The 21,581-nt window shown below is 42.2% G+C and overlaps 1 protein-coding gene across 2 annotated transcripts in view; it reads right to left on the bottom strand.

The window, feature by feature from the left end:
• Positions 1–18,339, bottom strand: part of ELAPOR2 (endosome-lysosome associated apoptosis and autophagy regulator family member 2) — a 121,668-nt gene extending 103,329 nt beyond the window's left edge. Inside the window, exon 1 of one of the 2 annotated variants that reach the window (XM_060778200.2) lies at positions 17,938–18,339. In XM_060778200.2, coding sequence (XP_060634183.2) covers positions 17,938–18,066 — 129 coding nt within the window. In that variant the 5' untranslated portion in view covers positions 18,067–18,339. The remainder of the gene's footprint in view (positions 1–17,937) is intronic. The other variant, XM_067468899.1, reaches the window with a different exon arrangement.
• Between the last annotated feature and the right edge of the window lie 3,242 nt (positions 18,340–21,581).

Genomic DNA, 21,581 nt, shown 5'->3' with positions numbered 1-21,581 from the left:
AGTTCATCTACAATCAAAGAGCATTCTGAACTCCACCAATTATGGAATTGAACCAAATATGGCACACAGAACTCCCACGACAAACAGAATATATATATCAGTGATTGGTTGGGTGGGGGGGGGGGGTGCCAAAATACTGTTTGCTTATCGTTGAAAATTACCTAGGGCCACCTCTGTCTGGCAGTTTAGACTCATATAATCCAGTTCAAAGCAGATAATCTGGGATTAGATCCTGGGATATATGGCAGTGTAGATCCAGCCTAAAAGAATGCATGGTCGTATTCCTTGTTTTTCTGGGTAACACACTTATGAGACTACCTGTTTATAATTAGTTGGCAACCTACTTCATATCTATTTGGGAAATGCAAACTGATTGTGGGTTCAAATGCTTTTCCTGCAAGCTAGAAGAAGGTTGAACTGGATAGCCCCTGGGTTGCTCCTATTATCATCATCATCATCATCATCATCATCATCATCATCATCATCATTGCAAAGGCAGGGTGGCCATCTGTTGGGGGTGCTTTGACACTGATTTTCCTGCATTGCAGAAGGGGGTTGGATAGACCCTGGGGTCTTCTACTGAAATACTGTTACATTTATGTTGGCTAAATTGTTCTTCATTTTAATATTGTATTGTTCTTTCTTTCTTTTGCACTACAAATAACATTTGTGTAGTGTGCATAGGAATTTGTTCATTTTTAATTAGTTTGTTTTCCCGCTTCTTGGCAGGGGATTGGACTGGATGGCCCACAAGATCTCATCCAACTCTATGATTCTATGATTCTAGTTCACACAAACATTCTCCATCTATCTGCCACTGGCCTGGCCCATCTGTCAAATTTTCAAATGCAATGTGGACTCTCTGTACAAAAGTTTCTTGGGGCTCCACAAGAAAATTTTCCTTCAAAAAGAGCTCTGTGGCTTTAAAAGTTTGAAAACTCTTGTTCTAATACATTCATGCCATACAGTTTAAAAACTAATGAGCTTATGTGTTCCTGTGACCATTCTTAGGAGACTTGTTCACATTTGTACTATTCAGGGTATTGAGAGATTCCCCCCCCCCCCCCTTCAATGTCTGTAGCTAAAGTTATGAAATCTAAAGGATCTTTTCTCTCTCGTCCTGCCCCTTTCCATGCTCCTTTCTTACCTAATAAAAACTATCACGCAGTGCTCTGGAAACCATGTGCCTTGCCTTAATTTATATTATTGCCACATACACATTCTAGAATCTTTCCACAATGGGTTAAACCCTTGTACCGGCAGGACTGATGACCAACAGGTCAGCAGTTTGAATCCGGAGAGAGCATGTCAGCTCCAACATGAGAGAAGCCTCCCACAAGGATGGTAAAACATCAAACATCCAGGCTTCCCCTGAGCAACTTCCTTGCAGCTTCTCTCGCACCAGAAGCAACTTGCAGTTTCTCAAGTTGCTCCTCACACACACACACACACACATCCCATCGGTGAAATATTAGTTGTGAATTTGTTGCTAATGCTCATACATCCATCAGGCATCATCCATCAGATTACAAATCTTTGCACCCTCAACTTCTGCTGGGCAAAGAAGCTGCAGCATTTTAAAAAACACAATTTGGCAATCCCAGGGTACAAGAAGTAGTTACTTTTGAAAGTTATTTGTTACAGTTGCCAAACAGGAGCCTCTTATTGTTATAGTTCTATTAAAAATGTTTTACTTCCCAAGTATTAAAAATAGTAATACTGGTTGGGTTGTCGTAGGTTTTTCCGGGCTATATGGCCATGTTCTAGAGGCATTTTCTCCTGACGTTTCGCCTGCCTCTATGGCAAGCCTCCTCAGAGGTAATGAGGTCTGTTGGAAGTAGGAAAATGGGTTTATATATCTGTGGAATGACAAAGGTGGGACAAAGGACTTTTGTCTGCTGGAGCTAGGTGTGAATGTTTCAACTGACCACCTTGATTAGCATTTAATGGCTTGGAAGTGCCTGGGGGGAATCTTTTGTTGAGAGTGATTTGAAAGGATTTGAAAATGAACAAAATCTGGCTTGTTGTTCATTTGTTCAGTCATCTCCGACTCTTCGTGACCTCATGGACCAGCCCACGCCAGAGCTCCCTGTCGGCTGTCATCACCCCCAGCTCCTTCAAGGTCAGTCCAGTCACTTCAAGGATGCCATCCATCCATCTTGCCCTTGGTCGGCCCCTCTTCCTTTTGCCTTCCACTTTCCCCAGCATAATTGTCTTCTCTAGGCTTTGCTGTCTCCTCATGATGTGGCCAAAGTACTTCAACTTTGTCTTTGTCTTTAAAATGCTGCAGCTTCTGGCTACCAGTATTAAAAAACTCAAAAATTACAACAGCAAACAACAAATCACTCTCAACAAAAGATTCCCCCCAGGCACTTCCAAGCCATTAAATGCTAATCAAGGTAGTCAGTTGAAACAGTCACACCTAGCTCCAGCAGACAAAAGCCCTTTGTCCCACCCTGGTCATTCCACAGATATATAAACCCATTTTCCTACTTCCAACAGACCTCACTACCTCTGAGGATGCTTGCCATAGATGCAGGTGAAACGTCAGGAAAAAATGCCTCTAGAACATGGCCATATAGCCCGGAAAAACCTACAACAACCCAGTGATTCCGGCCATGAAAGCCTTCGACAATACCAATACTGGTTATTTTTTAGTTTTAAAAAATTTAAATGCTACATTGTTCTGTCCAATGATGCAATAAACACTCAAGTAGTGGTGGCATACAGAACAACATACAAGTAGCACAAATAGTTACAATTGCAGCACAGATGTGTGAAGTTATACTCAGTTGCTTTACAATTGTAATGTCACTCAGTTATGCCTTAACTGTTACAAAAGGGAAGTAATCACATTTTAACTCATTGTTTGTCTTCCCTGGTTGTTGTGATGGGGAAAATGCCCAACAAATCCCATCCATGGCTTATTCCCAATTGCATAGCAGCATCACAGAGAAACACAAGAGTTGCTATCTTCAAACGCACATTAGTTGGTAAAACAGATGATGAATCTTATGATACCGTCTACTTTCTTATAAGCCAGGTTTTTAAATAATAGATTGCTTTGAGCATATTGACAACCCTAGCTGTCTATGGTACATTATGCTGATTTTTATATGTGTAGCCGTAGTCAAGAGTAGGAGTTCTGCTGTCAAAACAAATTCAATCCACCCACTCTTCCATGCAAAAAAGGCAAGGGGATCACAGAGGGTAGTTGTATAAAGCAAAGGCATGTGTTACATAAGGAAAAAATAATGATAGAGCCATTACATTTTCCCTGAATTTACTCAGATGTAGTTCAATGCTTGATGCTCATATATTCTGTTGCAAATAATGGTACATGGAATGTTGAATCATGGCTGATGTTGATGTTATTTTCTCTTATTTGTCATTTTAAAGGCCCGCTTCAAAAATCATCTATTTACTGGAGGAGTAAGCAAAAGTGACTTACCATATATACATAAGTCAACTTCATGTGTAAGTTAAGGGCAGGGTTTCAGGCTAAATTATGGATTTTGATTTGATGCATGGATAAATACAGGGTCATTCTGCACAAAGGGGAAAGCTGCCACTAACCACTGCCATTTTTCCATCCATACATTTTAAAAGGCCAGAAGTAGTGTTGTGGTGAAAAGAGTAGAGTGGGTCAGTTCTTCTTTTAGGTTCTCCCAGGACAGACGAAGGCTCCTTCCACACAGCTGTATCAAACCCCAAATTTTCTGCTTTGAACTGGAGTATATAGCAGTGTGGATAGAGGCAGCCGTAATTTTCAACGGTAAGCAAACAGTATTTTGGCGCCCCCTCCCCCCCCAAACCAATCACTGATATATATTTTCTGTTCGTCGTGGGAGTTCTGTGTGCCATATTTGGTTCAGTTCCATCATTGATGGAGTTCAGAATACTCTTTGATTGTAGGTGAACTATACATCCAGGTAACTACAACTTGCATATGTCAAGGTCCATTTTCCCCCAAGAGTGCCTCAAGAGCGCCCCTGGGCAAAATCAACTATACTGCAAAGGCTAATAGGTTGAACTACCCCTGAGTGTGGACTCAGATAACTAACTTCAGAGCAGATATTGTAGGATTTTATGCCTTGATATTCTGGGTTATATGGCTGTGTGGAAGGGCCCTAAGACTGGATCTACACTGCTTAATATCCCAGGATCTTATCCCAGATTATCTGACTTGGATTATATGAGACTATACTGCCAGATAATCTAGGACAATCAGATAATCTTGGATTAGATTCTGGGATATAGGCCAGTGTAGATCCAGCCTAAGCTTTCACATTTTGCCACTCTACTCAGATAAATGGTTGGTTCCTTTTGTGATAAGGTTTCAGATACAGTAATTACATTGACCCATGGAAAAGTCAGCCCAGGTTTCTTGGCTCAATTCTTTTCACCAAAATATATATGAAATTGTTGGACAGTATGCAAATTCACATATGTGTGTTCAGTGACTCTGTGAAGTGAGTTAAACAACCATAGAATCATACAGTTGGAAGAGGTCTTGGCAGTCCAACGCCCTGCCAAGAAGCAAGAAAACTGCAGTCAAAGCACTCCTGACAGATGGCCATCCAGCCTCTGTTTAAAAGCCTCCAAAGAAGGAGTTTCCACCACACTCAGGGGCGGAAAGTTCCACTGCTGAACATCTCTTACAGTTAGGAAGTTTTTCGTAATGTTAAGGCGGAATCCCCTTTCCTGTAATTTGAAGCCATTGTTCCGCGTCCTAGTCTCCAGGGCAGCAGAAAACAAGCTTGCTCCCTCCTCCCTATGACTTCCCCTCACATATTTATACATGGCCATACATGTCTCCTTTCTGGCCCCTTCCACACAGCTGAATAAAATCCCACATTTTATGCTTTGAACTGGAATATATGGTAGTGTAGACTCAGATATCCCAGTTCAAGCAGATATTGTGGAATAGTCTGCCTTGACATTCTGGGTTATATAGCTGTCTTCTCTTCTTCAGGCTGAACATGTCAAGCTTTTTAAGACACTCCTCATAGGGCTTGTTTTCCAGACCCTTGATCATTTTAGTCACCCTCCACTGGACACATTCCATCTTACCAGCATCTCCCTTAAATTGTGGTGCCCAGAACTGGACCAGTATTCCAGGTGTGGTCTGACCAAGGCAGAATATAGGGCATCATGACTTCCCTGGATGAAGACACTATACTCCTATTGATGCAGGCCAAAATCCCTTTTTCAGCTGCCACATCACATTGTTGGCTCATGTTGAACTTGTTGTCCATGAGGACTCAGAGATTGTTTCCACATGTACTGCTGTCAAACCAGGTATCCCCCATTCTGTATCTTTGAATTTCATTTTTTCTGCCAAAGTGGAGTATCTTGCATTTGTCCCTGTTGAACTTCATTTTGTTAGTTTTGGTCAATCTCTCTAATCTGTTCAGATCATTCTGAATTCTGCTCCTGCCTTCTGGAGTATTTGCTATCCCTCCCAATTTAATCTGCAAATTTTATGATCATGCCTTCTAACCCTTCATCTAAGTCATTAATAAAGATGTTGAACAGGACCGGGCCCAGAACGGAACCCTGCGGCACTCCGCTCATCACTTCTTTCCAGGATGAAGAGGAAGCATTGGTGAGCATCCTCTGGATTTGTTCACTTAACCAATTACAGATCCACCTAACTGTAGTTTTGCCTAGTCCACATTTGACTAGTTTGTTTGCCAGCATGAAAGCACAAACTATGAAACCTACAGAAGGAAAAATGTAAGTTGCAAAGAAAAGAGGACTCCTCATAGAAAGAGAAGTTTGTTTTTTTTGTCGTGTCAGCAGCAAGTCACTTCTGGTGTGAGAGAATTAGCTGTCTGCAAAGATGTTGCCCAGGGGACGCCTGGATTATTTGATGTTTTTATCATCCTTGTGGGAGGCTTCTCTCATGTCCCCGCATGACGAGCTGGAGCTGATAGAGGGAGCTCATCCACCTCTCCCCGGATTCGAACCTGCGACCTGTTGGTCTTCAGTCCTGCTGGCACAGGGGTTTAACCCACTGTGCCACCGGGGGCTCCATAGAAAAATATCATAGACATGTACATATAGAAACATAGTTATAGCCTATAGTATTAGGATACCAACCACTTCTAACTATGTAAAACTTTCTCTTTAAGGTTCAAGACACCTTGGGATTTTTTTAAGTAATCTTCAGAGTAAAGTTTGGAATTAATGACTTCTCACATCTGAGAAAACAAGACATTTGTTTTGTTTAATGCAGAAGCAGAACGTATTTGCTTTAGCGTTATCAGTTTTAAAAGTAACACAAGGGCAGATTTTAAAAGCATTTCCAGTGAGCATGGGAATCTTTTGTGATAAGTACAAGAATGCCTGTTGCTGTTGTGTGCATTCAAGTCATTTCCAGCTTATGAAGACCATAAGACAAACCTAATACAAGGTTTTCTGAGGCTAAGTGTGTGATTTGCCCAAGGTTGCTCAGTGGGTTTTCATTCCTGCTATCAAATTTTAAGTGATAATAATATGCTATGTTATGAAATACATTACATCTGCAAAATTACAACATTCTTGAATCTATCCACAAGATCTTAACAACTAACATTATTTTCCAAAGAGGCACAGGACTAATGTTGGCTAATTGTCTGCTTCAGAGAGTTAGCCAAGGACAACATGAACCAATAAAAAGGTTCCTGAAATGTGTCAGGTACTTACAAAAAGATCTATGGAAACAAAAGCTATAAAATACATTATTATGCATTTGCTATTGTTAGTGATGGCAAACAGAAAAGGGTAAGGTGGGAAAATATGGTGACCAATTTTCCAAACCAGTAATCTTAAGCAAACATATTTAATGATACATTTAGCAACCTCCAGTAGTTATGGATAAGCCAGGAAAACCATGCTTACTTCCTTTCCATTCTTGAATGTTCAATTTGTCTTAAAGAATCTCAGATTTCCAGCTCCTTTGCAGCCAACTTCAAAGCTGCTTTGCAGCTGACATTAAGTATATCAAACTCAGGATGCACCTAAACTGTAGAATGAATGCATTGTGACATCAGTTAAAACGCCATGACTCAATGCTATAGGATCCTGGGATTTGTAATTTGGTGAGGCAACAGGACTCTTTGGCAGAGAAGGCTAAAGACTTTGTGAAACTACCAACCCTCATGATTCCATACTACTGAGCCACAGAACTTTAAATGGTGTCAATCCACATCAATTCTATAGTATAGATGCATCCTCAGTTATCATGTTGTGGATAAGTATGTCTTTATCCATCTTTAATTGAAACACTGGCAGCTTCCTCAGTTATGGGGTGCAGATAGCTAAATTACTACCCACTTAGTACACTTCCAGACTGTGCCAAAATACGTGTTTTATATCTGGGACAAATAATCCCACGACCTGACAGCAAGTCCACAAAGATACTTGTCACTCCCAGAAAATGGTCTCCTGCCATGCTCACATCTTCCTTTGAATCAGATCAAAATGGAGGGCATCAGGTGGAAGTTTTTTTTAAAAATTACTCTGTTATGCACTGGGCCTCCTACGTGCACATGCAAATATCTTAATGTAAACACAAACAGATTTTTTTTCCCTCTCTTCGCCGAATTGTTAATTCAAGCTCTGTTTACTGTTAGAAAGTATAAAAGAATTTCAGAGAGTTCTGTTTTCTGCTTGTACTTTCCTTGAGACACCTGTGTGTCCGAGGCTCCATATTTTGACCATCCAATTAGCTGATCAGCTATTTTGGGTTCTGGAACAGTCCACACAGTAAAAAGGAAAGGAAAGAACCTGTTTTGCAGATATATACAGCCATGCAAAGGTGCACATTTTTCAGGTGGAATCGAATTTTAAGTGCACCTTTTTGACACATGCTTTTCAGCTGTTAATCCAATTCAGCCCACACTTAGGAGCCCCAGGTGGCACAGTGGGTTAAATCCCTGTGCCGGCAGGACTGAAGACCGTCAGGTCGCAGGTTCGAATCCGGAGAGAGCATGGATGAGCTCCCTCTATCAGCTCCAGCTCCTCATGCGGGGACATGAGAGAAGCCTCCCACAAGGATGATAAAACATCAAAACATCCAAGCATCCCCTGGACAACGTCCTTGCAGACAGCCAATTTTCCCACACCAGAAGCGACTTGCAGTTTCTCAAATTGCTCCTGACACAAAAAAGTCCACACATTGTTTAGCCACTCCCACCCCCTCTCCTTAACCCTGTTACTTCTAGGGTTTTAGCCATGTGTTGAAGGGCCCTTAGATTACTGCAATGTGCTCTATGCAGGGCTACTTTTGAAGAGTCTTTGGAAACTACAGGTAGTGTAAAATGCAGCAAGTAGCATCTTATTGGCTGCATGTTTAAAAAAATGTATATCACTATACTTCACTAGCCCCTTCTAAGATTTGGATTTTACCTCAAGTTTGGACTTCTGCAATGCATTTTACATTGAGCTATCTTTGTATCAAGTTCAGAAACTTAAGTTGATTCAAAGTACAGCAACCAGATTGGTTATGGGAACATCTATATCACACCTATCCTTTAGTCATTCCACTGTCTGCCAATTAGTTTCTGGGCAAAGTACAAAGTATTAGTTTTGACCTTGAAAGCCCTACGTGGTTTGGATCCTGGTTACCTACAGGATCGCCTTCTTCCATACAATCTGCCACAAACACTGAGGTCCTCTGGGGGGCATCAGCTCCAGCCTGCCAGAACCCAACTGGCAATGATCACCACAAGGCTGCCCTAAGACTGTGAGCCAGAAGAGCTTTGACAGCTAGATCAACTGTCGCAATTTAAAACACAAGTGAAAACCAATCTCTTCTGGTAGGCCTATTCAGACAGTATTAATGATGAATTTTAAGCTTGAATCTTATGTTTAATATATGTATTTTGTGAAAATATGTTTTATTATGTGTATTTTAAAGAATGCTTTTAGGTGAATGTTGTAACCTGCCTCGAGCCATGAGGAGAGGCGGACAAGAAATAAAAATTGTTGTTATTGTTGTTGTTATTATTATTATTATTATTATTATTATTATTCCAATATGCTTCTGAGCTCAGTTCAAGTGCTGGTTTTGACCTATAAAACCCTAAAGCATTTAGACCAGGGTATTAGAAATAACATTTTTTTTCTCATATAAACCTGCCCAAATATGAGGGCCTCAGCAGGAAGATCTACAGTATTGTGTGTCTTGCCACCTCCAAACAGGCCAAGTTGGTGGGCACATCAACTCTTGAAGAGAATGAACATCATTCAAACAGGCTGAGTTGTTAGCCATATCACAACTCTTGAAGAGAATGGACATTTGTCGGTTGTTTTACATGGCCCTCAGTCCTTAAAACCAGGAGTGACTATTTTAACCCTTGCTGTTTTAAAACTATTCAATAAGTTGTTTTAGTTTGGTTTATCTTAGTAGCCCCTAGTTGGTGTGATATGCAAATTCTTTAAACAAATTTAAACAAATTATTGAAGACCAGACTCTCAACTATATGCCTACACACACAGGCACACATACTCTCCCTCCCCCCTCCCCTCTCTCTCTCTCTATATATATGCATTTTAACCTCCACTTGGTCAATAACCCCCAATATCTTTTTTCAAATTCTCTTCAGTGTTTCTTTTTTTAGAGACTGGAAAACTAGGCCACGAGAAGAGTAACTTAATCATGTTCATGTACAACCTCGGGAATATTACAGAAATGTCTCCTGCTAAAAAGGTGAATCCAAAGGCAGCAATAGAAACATTTTTTTGAGATTTTGTTTGGTGAATGTTTGTAGTTACAAAATTACAACTGAAAATCGGGGGGGGGGGGGACGACGACAGGGCAACTCCAGATTCCCAAATAACCACAGGATAAGGCAGAAATATGAAGCACAGAGCCAGAAAAGATTTAGTAACCAAAGGAAAAAGAGAACATGGCTTTTCTACCTTTAATAGTTGCATAAAATAGGGAAAATGAGCAGGTGCTTCTTTCACACAACTGTTAAGGGTACTCATAAAAAGAGCTCAGTTCTTTTTTCTGTGTAGTCACTAGATAAGATCTTTGGGAATCCAGATACCAACTTGCCCAAATATTTGCTTCCTCTTTGGCTTCTGTCAACAATATTGCATCTTACTATTGTCTAGAAAATAAACCACCAACTATGGATACCCATGCATCTTTGATCATGCAGAACTGCTTTATACTAAGACAAATCTTTGACTTATCTACCATCGTTTTCCACCTTGAGCTCTTTCTTGGACCTTCCCCCGTTTTAACTGGCCATGCCATGGAATGAAATTGAGCTTTTCCACAATATGTCCTTCCTCTAAACTATGCTGTCTCTTTTCAAACTGAATTTTTGTAATTGTATGATCTGTATTTTAATGTATTCATGTATTACAATGCTATTATGTTTATCCGACTTGTGTATGAATTTCCTGCTGTTAGCCGGCCTGAGTCCCTCTTCGGAGGTCGAGAAGACCGGGTTATAAAAGCTCTAAATAAATAAATAAATACATTTGAAATTGAAATGACAGCACACCTATGACTAGAATGCAGTAAATTTTACATTTGGGAGGAAACTTTTGCCACCAGATAAAGCAGAAAGGCAACTACAGAAACATTTACCTCGCACTTGTTGCGTCTGGACGAGGTAAATGTTTCTGTAGTTGCCTTTCTGCTTTATCTGGTGGCAAAAGTTTCCTCCCAAATGTAAAATTTTTGCTATTGCCAAAGGGAAAAAAAAGCAAATGTATGATGTATTCTTATCTGGTGGCAAAAGTTTCCTCTCAAGTTTAAAATTCTTGCTATTGCCAAAAAAAAAAAAAGAGCAAATATATGATGTATTCTTATCTGGTGGCAAAAGTTTCCTCCCAAGTTTAAAGTTCTTGCTATTGCCAAAAAAAAGAAGCAAATGTATGATGTATTTTTATCTGGTGGCAAAAGTTTCCTCCCAAGTTTAAAATTCTTGCTATTGTCCAAAAAATAACAAATGTTTGAGATATAACTGTAGATATTGCATACTGAATAGGGTGAGATAATTCCTTTTTCACATTGTATAAATTTGAATAGTTATTTCTGATGCTTTGATATTGTCTAAGAGGGTGATACACACCCATTTGAGTACAGGAGAACTGCCATCTTGCCTTTGACGCTTAATAAGCCTAAGCATCCATTTTTTTCATATTTACCAAACCAGAATGCAGTAAATACCATGTGACCTGAATTTATCAATGTCTCTTTTAAAGCAGGTGCAACCAACACGTGGCTTAACCAAATGCATATTAGTCCTTTTAAAAAGTACATTTAAGTCTTCAGCAACCATAACTATAACTGGAAATCAATGAAAACCATGGGCTCTTTCACCTTTCATTGTGATTCTGTTCCTATCATCTACTTTCACAAGTGTTTACAACAATAACCTGGTGATTTAGGCTGTCTTCCCACTTGCCAATGGTTTCAGGAAATAGATGTCTTAACATTTGAAAGCTATTTTTTTCAATAGCAAAAAAAAAAATGATAACACTTATAGGATAAGAAAAAAATATTGATGTATACACCTCACCCTAGCTCTCTGGGCAGTATTAGCCTTCAGAGTACTAGACTTAAAAGCCATAGATGGGCACAGAAAAGCTTTAATATTTCCACCAAACTGTTTCATTTCAGAAAGATGCTAAGTTCAGCAGACATGTCAGCCAGACCTCAAAACCTTGAGCTACACTGAACGCTAGGAAAAAAACAAAAAACATCTTTTGGCTTCTGTGTGGATAACCAGTTATTAAGGAACACAAAGAACTGCTTGAAGGAGGGCAAATGGATCAACTTCAAAATAATACTGTTGAAAAAATTCTTAAAGGAGAAAACACAATAAGCAACATGGTTGGCATGCCAATTTGTTTTTGTTTGTTCCCATGTCTATCACTGAGATAGAAAGGATGAAACAGAGAGCGATCTTTGCAGGAGGTGTAGGTGATATCTTAAATCCTCTTCACTTTCTGAAGCAGAACTGAATGGGAACAACTAACAATCTAGTCAAAAGTAAGGGAATGTGTGGCTCATTGGATCACATGCAGCTTCCATCAGGCTTAGTTAAAATAGTTTATATTAAGGGTTGGAGGGAGGATGGCATATCCCCACCCTTTTCCAGCATAGGGCTGGATTAAGACCTTTTGGGGTACTAAACATTTGAAAGTACATCTAATTTAAAATATAATTATTAATAAACTATAAAATAAAAATGTATTCTTCAAAATGAAACAAAACTTACAATATGATAAAAATAATGTTTATATTTGTATATTTCCACTTTATTTATATTTGAGAATTTTCCTCTTACTTTTTCTGCAAAACTCTTACAATGTGGGAGTCCCTTTTTGTGGAACTTGGTTCAGCTTCACCATTTGGAGTTTTGTACCATATGGTCCATGATAAATCCAGAAATGGAAAATTACTATGCTGAACCCCTTCCCTTGATGTCCTTCGCACGTGCTTATTTGGCTTAATGGTTGATCTGTCCCTGGCTCAGAGTGAGCAGTGAATGAACCTCACAAAACGCTCAATGGACTTTATAGCCACACATGAGTTGAATCCAGCAGTCTATCACACTACACAGTCATAGCACTTTGAATCTGTGATGTCAAAGAGTTTTGCTGGGAAATATTTTTGATTTAATTATTGTATGTTATAATATAGTATGACACACACCCCCAAACACATGTGTGCGCACACAGATTTGGTATCAATAGTTTCACTTACCTAAATTAGAAAAAAAAACCTGGAAATGTTTGTGGTCCTCTCTAGGTCTTCTAGTGTGACTATATAATATGCTTTCACCCCTAAGTATAGCCAAAATATAAGCTTCATTATTATCTATGGTTTCAGGTATCCACATAGTGTCAGCCCCCCCCCCCCCCCCACCACCACCAATTAAAATAAGGATTCTACTATATTGGGTAAGTGGCAGAGAAAATTAAATATTGGAGTGAATGATGATTGGTGGAATGTTTGGGGAGATTTGCATAATTTGTGAATGATAGTAGAGTGCTTAATTAGACCCGGGTTTTTCTCCCCGAGTGAGACAATGAGAAATGGATCAGATATTGAGACAGAGAACTCTATAATTGGAAGAAATTCCAAGATCTGTCCACTCCAACCTCTTGCTACACAAGAAAACACAATCAAAGCATTCCTGACAGATGGCCATTCAGCCTTATTTTAAAGTTTCCAGAGAAGGAAACTCCACCACACTCCTAGGCAGCCTATTCCACTGCCAAACAGCTCTTACCAAGAAGTTCTTCCTAATACTCAAAAGCAATCTCTTCTCCTCCGATTTTAATCAATTCCTCTGTGCATCTACTCTATAGAATTAATGCAATTTGACACCACTTCAATTGCTATGATTCAATATTGTGGAATAATGAAAGTTGCAAGCTGAGACATCATCACTCCTTAGCAGAGAAGACTAAAGGCTATGTAAAACTACATCTCCCATGATTCCATAGCATTGAACCATGGCAATTAAAATAATGTCAAACTGCATTAACTTTACAGTGTAGATGCATCACTATTCACCAGAACAGCAGAAAACAAGCTTGCTCTCTCCTCAATGTGACATCCTTTCCAACATTTAAACATGGCTATAATGTCTCCTCTCAAGCTTCTCTTCTCCAAGCTAAACATATCCAGATATGAGCAAGGAAGTTCTCATTTCTACTCCTATATCTGCAATGAAGTGAGTCAGCTACCATTCTAAAACACATTCTGGAATACTCATAGGATAATAATGTTTTGGTTTTATTTTGCTGTAATATGTTGTTCGGGCCTGGCCCCATGTAAGCCGCTCCAAGTCCCCATTGGGGAGATGGTGGCGGGGTATAAATAAAGATTATTATTATTATTAGCACCCCTGTGAAGTTTGCTCTGCTGCCTGTGCCCCTGTTCAAAAGATGTCATCTCATTTTCTGTTCCTATGATAATTGGATTTTGAAAAAAAATGGCTTGCTGTGGAAACAGAGTTGATGAGAAAGCTTCAGTGGAGATACCTTTTTTTTTGGTCGTGTCAGGAGCATCCTGTTGTGAGAGAATTGGCTGTCTGCAAGAACGTTGCCCAGGGGATGCTTGAATGTTTTGATATTTTTTACCATCCTTGTGGGAGGCTTCTCCCATATCCCCGCATGAGGAGCTGGAGCTGATAGAGGAAGCTCATCCGCGCTCCCCCCGGATTCGAACCTGTGACCTGTCGGTCTTCAGTCCTGCCAGCACAGGGGTTTAACCCACTGCGCCACCGGGGGGGGGGGGGGGCTCCTTTTAATATATGTGAGTTATGGCGACAATTTGTATGTTTATATTTTGTTTTGTTAATCATATGGTTATGTTATTTTTACTTTGTATGTTTTGTGATGTTACCTGGGAACCACTCTGAGTCCCCTTGGGGAGATGGAGTGGTATATAAATAAAGTTATTATTATTATTATTATTATTATTATTATAAGGCATCTCTTGGTTTTTGGATATTGCTGTTTCTCCTGATTAAAAAACAAAAAAGGAATATTGATCTTGCGATTAATATAAAAGATGAATGTATTGCCAGCTCTTAAGTTTGTGAGTGTGATGGGGAGGCAGAACCACAAAGGGGTCTGCTGTGCCCTAACAAATCTGTGAACATCCTGCGGCTCTTTCATGACATGATGGCAACCGTCTTGGACAGCAATGGCTCCCAAAGTGACCCATTTAAGGTGGAATCAGGTGTCAAACAGGGGTGTGTTAATATCCTAACTTTATTCTCCATCTTCATCACTATGATACTTCACCTTGTTGGTGGAAAGCTTCCCACCAGAGTGGAAATCATCTATCAGACAGATGGCAAGCTGTTTAACCTCAGCAGACTGAAAGCCAAAACCAAGGTTACAACATCTGTTATAGAACTCCAATATGCTGATGACAACGTCATCTGTGCGCATTCAGAAGAAGATCTACAAGCCACCCTAAAAAGCTTCGCAGAAGCATACGAGAAGCTCTGCCTGTCATTGAACATCGAGAAAACCAAGGTGCTGTTCCAGCAGTCACCAGCCAATCCCTCTCCAATGCCAGAAATACAGCTTAATGGTGTAACATTAGAAAATGTTGACCATTTCCGCTACCTTGGCAGTCACCTCTCCACCAAAGTCAATATCAATACCGAAATACAACATCACCTGAGCTTTGCGAGTGCAGCATTTTCCCGAAAGAAGCAGAGAGTGTTTGAGGACTGGGACATCCGTAGGGATACCAAGGTGCTTGTCTATAAAGCTATCGTCCTCCCAACCCTGTTATATGCCTGTGAAACATGGACTGTCTACAGACTTCACATGCAACTCCTGGAACTATTCCATCAGCGCTGCCTCTGGAAAATCCTGCAATCTCTTGGGAAGACAAGCGGACTGTTGCAAAACAAAAGCCAAGCTGATGGGCCACTAAGGTCCTTTCTACACTGGTATATAATCCAGATCATCAAATCAAATAATCCACATTATCTGCTTTCAACTGGATTATATGAATCTATACTGGCATATAATCCATCACATGCAACTCCTGGAACGATTCCATCAGCGCTTTATCTGGAAAATCCTGCAAATCTCTTGGGTAGACAAGCGGACAAATGTCAGCATGCTGGAAGAAGCAAAGACCACCAGCACTGAAGCGATGGTCCTCCACCATCAACTCTGCTGGGCCAGCCACGTTGTCCGGATGCCCGACCACCATCTCCCAAAGCAGTTGCTCTATTCCAAACTTAACAACGGAAAACGGAATGTTGTTGGACAGGAAAAGAGATTTAAAGATGGGCTCAAAGCCAACCTTAAAATCTCTGGCATAGACACTGAGAACTGGGAAGCCCTGGCCCTTGACCGCTCCAGCTGGAGGTCAGCTGTGACCAGCAGTGCTGCAGAATTTAAAGAGGCACTAATGGAGGGTTAAAGAGAGAAACGTGCCAAGAGGAAGGCGTGTCAAGCCTACCCTGACTGAGACTGCCTTGCACCTGGAAACCAATGACCTCACTGTGGGAGAAGATGCAGATCAAAAATAGGGCTCCACAGCTACCTATGGACCCACCCCCAGGATACCACTCTTGGAGGACCATCATCCTCGGACTACGAGGGATCGCCTAAGTAAGTAAGTAAAAGAGTGTATTGCCAGCTCTTAAGTTTGTGATTGTGATGGGAAGGCAGAACCACAAAGGGGTCTGCTGTGGCTATAAGAGGGGCGCTTCTCTACTCTTAAAGGGACAGTCACCCATGCATCAATAGGAGCATAGTGTCTAGATTTAGGGAAGTAATGCTACCCCTCTACTTTGGCAGGAAAAACGAAATGCAAAGATACAGAATGGGGGACAATGCCTGGCTCGAGAGCAGTACGTGTGAAAAAGATCTTGGAGTCCTCGTGGACAACAAGTTAAACATGAGCCAACAATGTGATGTGGCGGCAAAAAAGCCAATGGGATTTTGGCCTGCATCAATAGGAGCATAGTGTCTAGATCTAGGGAAGTCATGCTACCCCTCTATTCTGTTTTGGTTGGACCACACCTGGAATATTGTGTCCAATTCTGGGCACCACAATTCAAGAGAGATATTGACAAGCTGGAATGTGTCCAGAGGAGGGCGACTCAAATGATCAAGGGTCTGGAGAACAAGCCCTATGAGGAGTGGCTTAAGGAGCTGGGCATGTTTAGCCTGAAGAAGAGAAGGCTGAGAGGAGATATGATAACCATGTATAAATATGTGAGAGGAAGCCACAGGGAGGAGGGAGAAAGCTTGTTTTCTGCTTCCCTGGAGACTAGGACGTGGAACAATGGCTTCAAACTACAAGATGGCGAGGCGCTACGCCTGTCATCATTGGTAAAGAGTCTGGGAGTCCTTTTGGACCCTCTGCTGACGATGGAGGCCCAGGTCTCCGCCGTTAGCAGAACCGCCTTTTTTCATCTGCGGCAGGCTAGACGGCTGGCCCCCTACCTGTCCAGGGACGACCTAGCTATGGTGATCCAGGCTACGGTCATCTCAAGACTGAACTACTGTAACGCCCTCTACATTGGCCTCCCTCTGTCGGTGATCCGGAAGCTCAAGTTGGTACAAAATGCAGCTGCTCGGCTTCTTGCGGGAATTCCGATGAGATGCCACATAACACCAATCTACAGCTGCATTGGTTACCAATTGAGCACCGGATCACTTTCAAAGTGATGGTACTCACCTTTAAGGCCTTGCATGGTCTGGGACTGATGTACCTGAGGGACCGCCTCACCCTCTACCAACCCCAGAGATCCCTCCATTCTGAGGACCAAGATCTATTGGAAGTCCCCAGTGTCAAGACCTTGCATCTAACAGCAACCAGACGCAGAGCCTTCACAGCAGTGGCACCATCACTCTGGAATACTCAGCCACCTGAAGTCCATGCCTTGCGGGACTTACCAGCTTTCTGCAGGGCATGTAAGACATACCTGTTTCGACAGGCTTTTAATGTTTGATATTGCTGTTTTTAAATTTGTTAGATTTTAGCCATTCTTGTAAGTTGCTCCGAGCCCCAGGGGAGTGGCGGCATATAAGTTCAAATAATAAATAAATAAATAAATAAAATTCCATCTGAACATGAGGAAGAACTTCCTGACTGTGAGAGCTGTTCAGCAGTGGAACTCTCTGCCCTGGAGTGTGGTGGAGGCTCCTTCTTTGGAAGCTTTGAAACAGAGGCTGGATGGCCATCTGTCAGGGGTGATTTGAATGCAATATTCCTGCTTCTTGGCAGAATGGGGTTGGACTGGATGGCCCATGAGGTCTCTTCCAATTCTTTGATTCTATGATTCTATGCTATCCCCTTAGGTGGCAGGTAGTAGGAAAAAAGAAAGCCAACTTGTTCCAACACCCTGAGGTCTTGACTCTTCCCTGCCTGGCTTCCATTGAGAGTTGTTCCCAATTCTGCTCCAGCCCCCCCCCCCCCCCTCTCTCTCTCACCTCCTGGCACTGAGGCAAAGGCGGGTTGGCGGGAGATGCCACTGCGCCCACGCTCCGGGCCGCCTGGCAGCAGAGGAGAGCCGCCCAGAGGAGGAAGAGGCGCTTCCCTCCAGGCTTGGCCGCCTCCATCCGGACCGGGCTGCTTCGCCTCCTCTTCCTCTGCCTTCTGCGTCGCCACCTCCAGCCTCTCTGGACCGCTTGGGCTCCTTAGGGCGCGCTCCCCGCTTGCCTCATTCTCCTCAGCTTCCCTCCTTCCTTCCTTCCTTCCCTCTCAGGGCTGAACAGGCAGCAAGGCTTCTTCACCTGTTCGCCGCCTCCTGGGTAGCAACTGTGGGGGGAACTGACAAAGCCAATGAGTGACACAGCGGTGGGGAGCGAGGGAGGGGCCTGAGGGAAGCGGGGGGGGGGGGAATTAATGAAGAGGGCGCGGAGAGCGCATGCGCGGGGAGAAGGGCCCGTTCTCCTCTCGAGCATCCTCAACCCCGCGCGCGCGCCGGTGTCTCATCATCCTCCGGCGATGACATCAGGCGTCCCCGAATCTGGCGCGCGCGCATCCTTCTCTTTTCGCCTGGCACACACCAATGTGGCCTCAGAAGGCGCCTCAGAAGGAAAGGCAACCCTTCTCTCCACAGCTGGGCAAAGCTCCTATTTGGAAGGCGGGAGAGAGACATTGACACAAAACCCAAGCAAGCTTTGGAGCCCTAGGACCCTTCCACACAGCCCTATATCCCAGAATATCAAGGCAGAAAATCCCACATTATCTGAATATGGGCTCAGATAACCCAGTTCAAAGCAGATATCGTGGGATTTTCTGCCTTGATGTTGTGGCCAGGTATGGATCTGTTCTTGCAATGCACTCAGTGCGGGAACCACATTAGGTTCTTGTAGGTTTTTTCGGGCTATATGGCCATGGTCTAGAGGCATTCTCTCCTGACGTTTCGCCTGCATCTATGGCAAGCATCTTCAGAGGTAGTGAGGTCTGTTGAAACTAGGAAAATGGGTTTATATATCTCTGGAATAACTGGGGTGGGGCAAAGAGCTCTCTGCTGAAGCTAGGTGTGAATGTTTCAGCTGACCACCTTCATTAGCATTTGAAGGCCTGGCTGAGCCTGGGAAAATTTCTGTTGAGAGGTGTTAAGATGTGCCTGGTTGTTTCCTCTCTGCTGTTTTGCTGTAGTAATTTTTGAGTTTTTTAATACTGGTAGCAACTGATCACCTTGATTAGCATATAATGGCCTGATAGTGCCTGGAGCCAACTTTTGTTGAGAGGTGATGAGATGTCCTTGTTTGTTTCCTCTCTGTTGTTGTGCTGTTGCAATTTTAGAGTTTTTTTTAATACTGGTAGCCAGATTTTGTTCATTTTCACGGTTTCCTCCTTTCTGTTGAAATTGTCCACATGCTTGTGGATTTCAATGGCTTCTCTGTGTAGTCTGACATGAAGGTTGTGAGAGTGGTCCAGCATTTCTGTGTTCTCAAATAATATGCTGTGTCCAGGCTGGTTCATCAGGTGCTCTGCTATGGCTGACTTCTCTGGTTGAAGTAGTCTGCATTGCCTTTCATGTTCCTTGATTCATGTTTGGGCGCTGCGTTTGGTGGTCCCAATGCTAATGAAGGTGGTCAGCTGAAACATTCACACCTAGCTTCAGCAGAGAGCTCTTTGCCCCACCCCCGTCATTCCACAGATATATAAACCCATTTTCCTATTTCCAACAGACCTCACTACCTCTGAGGATGCTTGCCATAGATGCAGGCGAAACGTCAGGAGAGAATGCCTCTAGACTATGGCCATATAGCCTGAAAAAACCTACAACAACCCAAGTATGGATTGTTAATGTTGCAATCCCAGGTGACAAGAAGATTGCAGAGAAACAGCTGGAAAAGCTGACACGATATGAGGATTTAAAAATCGAACTGCAAAGACTCTGGCACAAACCAGTCAAGGTGGTCCCAGTGGTGATCGGCACACTGGGTACAGTGCCCCAGTCTGAAACCAATATTTTACAACACAGGATTCAGACAAGTGGCCAGGTATGGATCTGATCTTGCAATGTACTCAGTGGAGGAACCACATTGTTCACATATACTATATCATTCCTGTTCCTGGGCTGTCAACAGATACAGGCTTAACCCCAAAGAAAAGCAAAATGAAAACAGACACAAGTTGTTGTTGCTGCTGTTGTTATTATTATTATTTATACCCCACTTTATCTCTCTGGAAGAAGACTCAAAGCAGCTATAATTTATATATATATAACATTTATATTCCATCCTTCTCAACCCCCAAGGGGGGATTCAGGGCGGCTTACAACTGGCAACCGTTAGATGCCAACAACAAAACAAAGCGTTAGCAATACAATCACAAATTAAACATTAAATGAAAACATCAAATTATAAAATATCCATTAAAATATTAAAAACACAAAAAAGTCCAAATCCAAATCAGAGCCCAGAGTGCCATTCCGAGGCCTGTCAGTTGTCAATTCTCATGTGTCATTGCATTATTACTGCTGCATCTATTGCCTGAATGCTTGGTCCCACAGCCATGATTTGGGCTTTTTTTCTAAAGGAGAGGAGAGAGGGAGCCACCCTAATTTGACTCGGAAGTGTGTTCCACAGACCGGGGGGAGGGGGGCACCACCGAGAAGGCTCTGTCTTTCATCCTCACCAATCATGCTTGCAAGAATGGTGGGATCAAGACAGGCCTGTAGCCAGGATTTCGTTTCGGGGGGGGGGGGGGGGCTGAATTTTTTTCAGGGGGGGCTCGGGGGGCTGAGTCTGAGTGAAAGAGGGTCTAGCCTAGCAAACCTTTTGTATCATTACCCCAATACCCCCATGCATATGGGATATATTGAGTATGGTGATCAGATCATGATATGAATAAACATAACAGTTTAAAGAATGCACCAGTAAGGCCTTTTCGCGAACCACCATGAGGCTGAAGCCCCTCAAGCCCCAGCCCCCCCCCCCCCCCCCCCCCGGCTACATGCCTGGATCGAGAGCAGGGCTCCCTTGATGATCATAAGCTCCGAGGTGGATTATAACAAAGTTATGCACAGGTGATTTTTTAAGGACATGCCATACCACAAAACAAGAAGGATGGCATGATTTAAAGTGAAATTGTTCTCTTTTTGTTTTGGGATTTTTTAAAAATAAACACACACAACCAACCCCTGATTTCTGTTAACCAGTGTTACTGACATTTTGGGAATCTTGCCAGAAGAGAATTGAGGGAAGGAGTGTGTAGGGAAAGGTGACATTCAAAGTATACATCTGCTTTCTGCATATCATTTTTCTACTTCAGATTTACCTTCTGCTCTCTCACTAACACACATCTGCAGCCATCCATGGCTTAATAAAGGAGGTCACAGCATTTTCATTAGCACTGTGGCACTAGGCTAATGCCATCCTTTTCCAAGGGTTATTAACTCCTTGATGTACACTTGTGTCTTTCTTTTTGTTATTGCTGGGTGTCAACATCATAACAGATGTTTTGGCTGACTTATTTGTTTTATTGTGCATTTTATTGTGCTGTTGTTTTTTTATTTCTATTTTTTTAATATTCTTTATTGTACAGATTTTCCATAAATTATGACATTATGACATTCCGTATTAGGGGAGGGGGAGAAAAGGAGAAGAGAAAGAAA

Source organism: Anolis sagrei, chromosome 5, assembly GCF_037176765.1.
Source record: "Anolis sagrei isolate rAnoSag1 chromosome 5, rAnoSag1.mat, whole genome shotgun sequence".
NCBI classification, from domain to species: Eukaryota; Metazoa; Chordata; class Lepidosauria; order Squamata; family Dactyloidae; genus Anolis; species Anolis sagrei.
This window is presented reverse-complemented; position numbering and strand designations above follow the sequence as displayed.